This window comes from Gymnoscopelus microlampas (assembly GCF_963454915.1).
Source record: "Gymnoscopelus microlampas genome assembly, chromosome: 3".
Taxonomy (NCBI): Eukaryota; Metazoa; Chordata; class Actinopteri; order Myctophiformes; family Myctophidae; genus Gymnoscopelus; species Gymnoscopelus microlampas.
The window spans coordinates 20819522-20823281 of NC_139940.1; the positions used below are offsets into that span (position 1 = coordinate 20819522).

The 3760-nt window shown below is 44.6% G+C and overlaps 1 protein-coding gene across 1 annotated transcript; it reads right to left on the bottom strand.

Annotated features, from left to right (window-relative positions):
* Window positions 1–830: 830 nt before the first annotated feature.
* LOC311041764 (uncharacterized protein C1orf232) lies at window positions 831–3444 on the bottom strand (the record flags this gene model as incomplete). Its single annotated transcript, XM_084052251.1, has 4 exons — window positions 831–1200; window positions 1569–1675; window positions 2029–2106; window positions 3364–3444. 4 exons carry the CDS (start codon window positions 3442–3444, stop codon window positions 831–833), a joined length of 636 nt encoding a protein of 211 aa, XP_083908377.1.
* Window positions 3445–3760: the final 316 nt, after the last annotated feature.

A 3760-nucleotide genomic window follows, 5' to 3' on the forward strand; every position in this document is an offset into this window, starting at 1 on the left:
TCAAATCACAAAATTGGAAATGATGAAAGTTCAAACTTTGCACATATCATTCTCAGACACAATGGAAAAAAGTGACTTACGTAAGTTATCACATTGTTGCACCAGTTTGCAAGGACCCAGTAAATCAAACATAATACCCTGATATGGTGCCACCAACCACACATTCATATTTTACAGTTACAGTATATATCTTATTTCTTCCATTCACAATTGAGGGAGACAAACATATCTTATGAATGCGTACATTATGTGACAGTTACGCTGCGGTATGTAGCATCACCAGATCTCTTCATGGAAATCCCCTGCTCTCTTAGCAGTGTAAATCATCTGATATAATCCTCAACTAATCCAGCTATCACTGACTTTAATCTCCTAATCTAGTTTTTGCTAGATGACAGATAATATTCAGTTGCGGTCCTATCTAGAACAATACAGAGAAGACGACTTGGAGGACTATGCTCAGATTCTACAATGCCAGCCTGGTTTTAACTCATTGTAACAGACTGGTTTGTAAGCCAACAAGAAACTACGGTAAGGCATCCTGGAACATTGCAACCTCACCCCACACCCAACCAGTACTATAGTGGTATACACAGGTATATTACTTATATTAGATGGTATGTAGACTATGTACACAGTTAAATACATTTACACAGTGTTACTTTATCCATTTGTAATTCTGAGAGTGTACAAATGTAACCAAATGCGTACACTCTCAGAGTTAAATGCACACTAGACTTCTGCATCTAACCGCCCCAAACCCCAACCCCATTCCCATGCACACCCACATGTACTTTATATGTGCCCCCGCATGATCTCATTATAGGCAGCTATTCGCTCTTGGCCATGCTCTTGGTCTTCAAGTCAGCCATCTTGCTGGTGACAAAGTTCCACTTGAATGAAGCTTCCGTGTTCCCTCCTCCTCCCAGCGTCATGTACTTGGAGAAGCTGTTGGGGATACCCCCTCCTCTTCCTTCATTCTCCACCCCCTCTGCGTTCTGCACATCCTGCGGCACCTCCTCTCCTCCGGCCTGGCTTGCCCCCTCCTCCATGCTCTCCATCGTCCCTGCCCCGTTCGCGGCGGCGGCAGCGGCAGCTTCTGCCTGCTTCTTGGCGGCCATGTTGGTGACAAAGCTGTCCCAGAATCCTCCACGACCCTTACTGGGTCGCGGAGGCTCCTCGGGCCTCACCGCTAGCGGGCTGGGGAAACAAAGAAACAGTGGGACTAAAACCAGCTCATTAAAATGCTGAATTTGTCATAGTGGGAAATTAGTGCAGACGGAGAATCAATGAGATAAACAGAAAATCTTAGCAACGCATGGTAAACCAATAGTTTAAAAAGGATCATTTTTCAGCAGCATCATTTTGAATTGACTGGGACATCACACTCTAAGTCTAATATTTCAACTTGAATTGCAAGTTGCTCTGGTTTTTGTTACACTGATGAACTCTTGGACCATGCTGTCCATAATCCATCACTACGTAGTGCCTATGCAAAGCCCAATAACACCATATGAGGGGGGGAAATGAGCCTGAGGAAGAGAAAGGCCATGGAAAGCTTCACTTACTGGTCGGGTACTGGTGGGCTCTCAGTCTCCTCTAGAAGCTGGTGTTCATCATCTTTGTTGAACAGAGATGACATCTTGTTCCAACCTTTCACCGCGCCCCCCTGCATCTGCATCTGCATCTGGAGACACGCACGCACGCGCATGCACACACACACACACACACACACACACACACACACACACACACACACACACACACACACACACACACACACACACACACACACACACACACACACACACACACACACACACACGGGTCAAAGGTTACACTCTTAATGACCTCCATAATGATGGACAGAATTTATGCAAAAATGGGTGACATTATTGTAGCATTCTGTAGCTAAGCTTCATTGTTTAACCTATATTTATTTTACTCTTGAAAGAGATATATATATATCAATATATAATGCAAATTAGAGTAGGCCTACCATACTGTACATGCTCATTGTTCACTTACTTTCTTGGCCATCTGAGAAACAGCAGTGGGCCCCTCATCCTCTTGTATTGGACTCACATCATTCTCCTCATCGTGGACCTAAAACAGCAAAATAAAAGTGCATCATGTGCAAGTATGTAATTGGTAGTGTCAGGTTTTAGACCAGCAGTGGTGAAAACTTTGTTGACACTGATCACCCTCTAGTGCATTTCACTGGATACTACAACAGCCAACCACCTGTAGATTGTACATGTAGAAGAGGAAAGATTGCTGAGACAGAATTTTCTCTTAAAAATGATCATAACATTATGAATTAACCATGTGGTATGCTTCCAGTGAATCAAGTTCTACTAAATGTAAACGGTATTTCCACATTCCACATTTAATTAGGAACTTCAGCATAGCAGGATAGCTGTCAGGAGCAAAGGTGATAGAGTCACACATCACAGGCTTGTATCAAATTTCAGGTCACACTTCACAAACATGCATGTATAACAAACGTCTCTTAAATAGCATCGATGACAACCAAATGCCCTCAAATCATGATGGAAAACCTGTTTCTCTGCCGACATATTCCCTGTCATCCCTCATATAGCTCGTCCTCACATTGCAGGGCCAGAGTTTGAAGGTGGTGGTCGGTAGATCTAAACACACCCCAGGGCCTACCCCAGGGCCTGGCCTGGCTCTCAGTCTCATTCCCCCTGTCCACCCATGGAATGCCAACTAATCCGTTTGTTGAGCTCCCGTGCAGGATCGGATTTCCACAGCGCTGCAGAGATCTGGGTCATGCAGTGCTTTCTGTTTTCACTCTGGTACCAACCCCTGGATAGACAGACCACAGGTGTCGAAGGACAGGAGTGGAATTGGCAGCTTGAATGCCCTGAGGTCATTACATAGTAAAATAACCAAACATGCCCTGAGATACTACTTTGATGTACTAGTACCAGCAGCACTTGATGCTGGTCTGTCAGTTGAAGCTGTGAATACTTGTGCCACTAGATAGAGGTGCTTGGGAGATCCAATTTCTGCATGGACAAACAGTAGGGAAGTACTGCATCACTGTGAACCGTTAAATATCTCTGCTGGCAAGGCTAAATCTGCCGCAGCAGACAGGAGGAATAATTGTATTGGCCTGACTTCTGCTTTCAAAGTCCCAATTGCTTTGGAAGAAGCAAAAGAAACATGAACCTCAAGTACGTTTCACCATGTGATGAATAAGAAATGATAGGTAAATAAACACTGACTATAATTTGTTGCTCAGATGCTAACCTGAAGGGAATTTACATTCTGCCTAAAATCCAAAAAGGAAGGAAACAATGGACGGAGTAACGGAGGAGAAAGTTGCAAATTGAGTACCTCTTCCGCTGCGTCCTCTTCATGTTCGGCGTTAAGAGTCTTCATCACCTTGCTCTTATATACTTTCCACATAGGATTCATACTTGCACGACCACTCTGCACTGAGAGCACAACCTGTTAAGACCTCTGCGTGGTCCACCTTTCCTCCGCGTGCCCTCGTCCAGTTGCTGGCTCTCCTCAGTTGAGCCTACGTCCGATTTCCATTCGTAGGTTTCAGCCCGCAGAAACAAATCAACCGCAGGGAACTTATTTCATGGCCCAAGAGAGTCTACAGTCTTGCAGGCCCCTGTTGTTTCATAGTGTTCTTGTTGTACCTGCTTGGATCTGAGTATGTCAGTATTGTCAAGAGGACGAGATGACAGTTCCTTTCGTCCCCACAGAGAATCTGAGTAGGTAG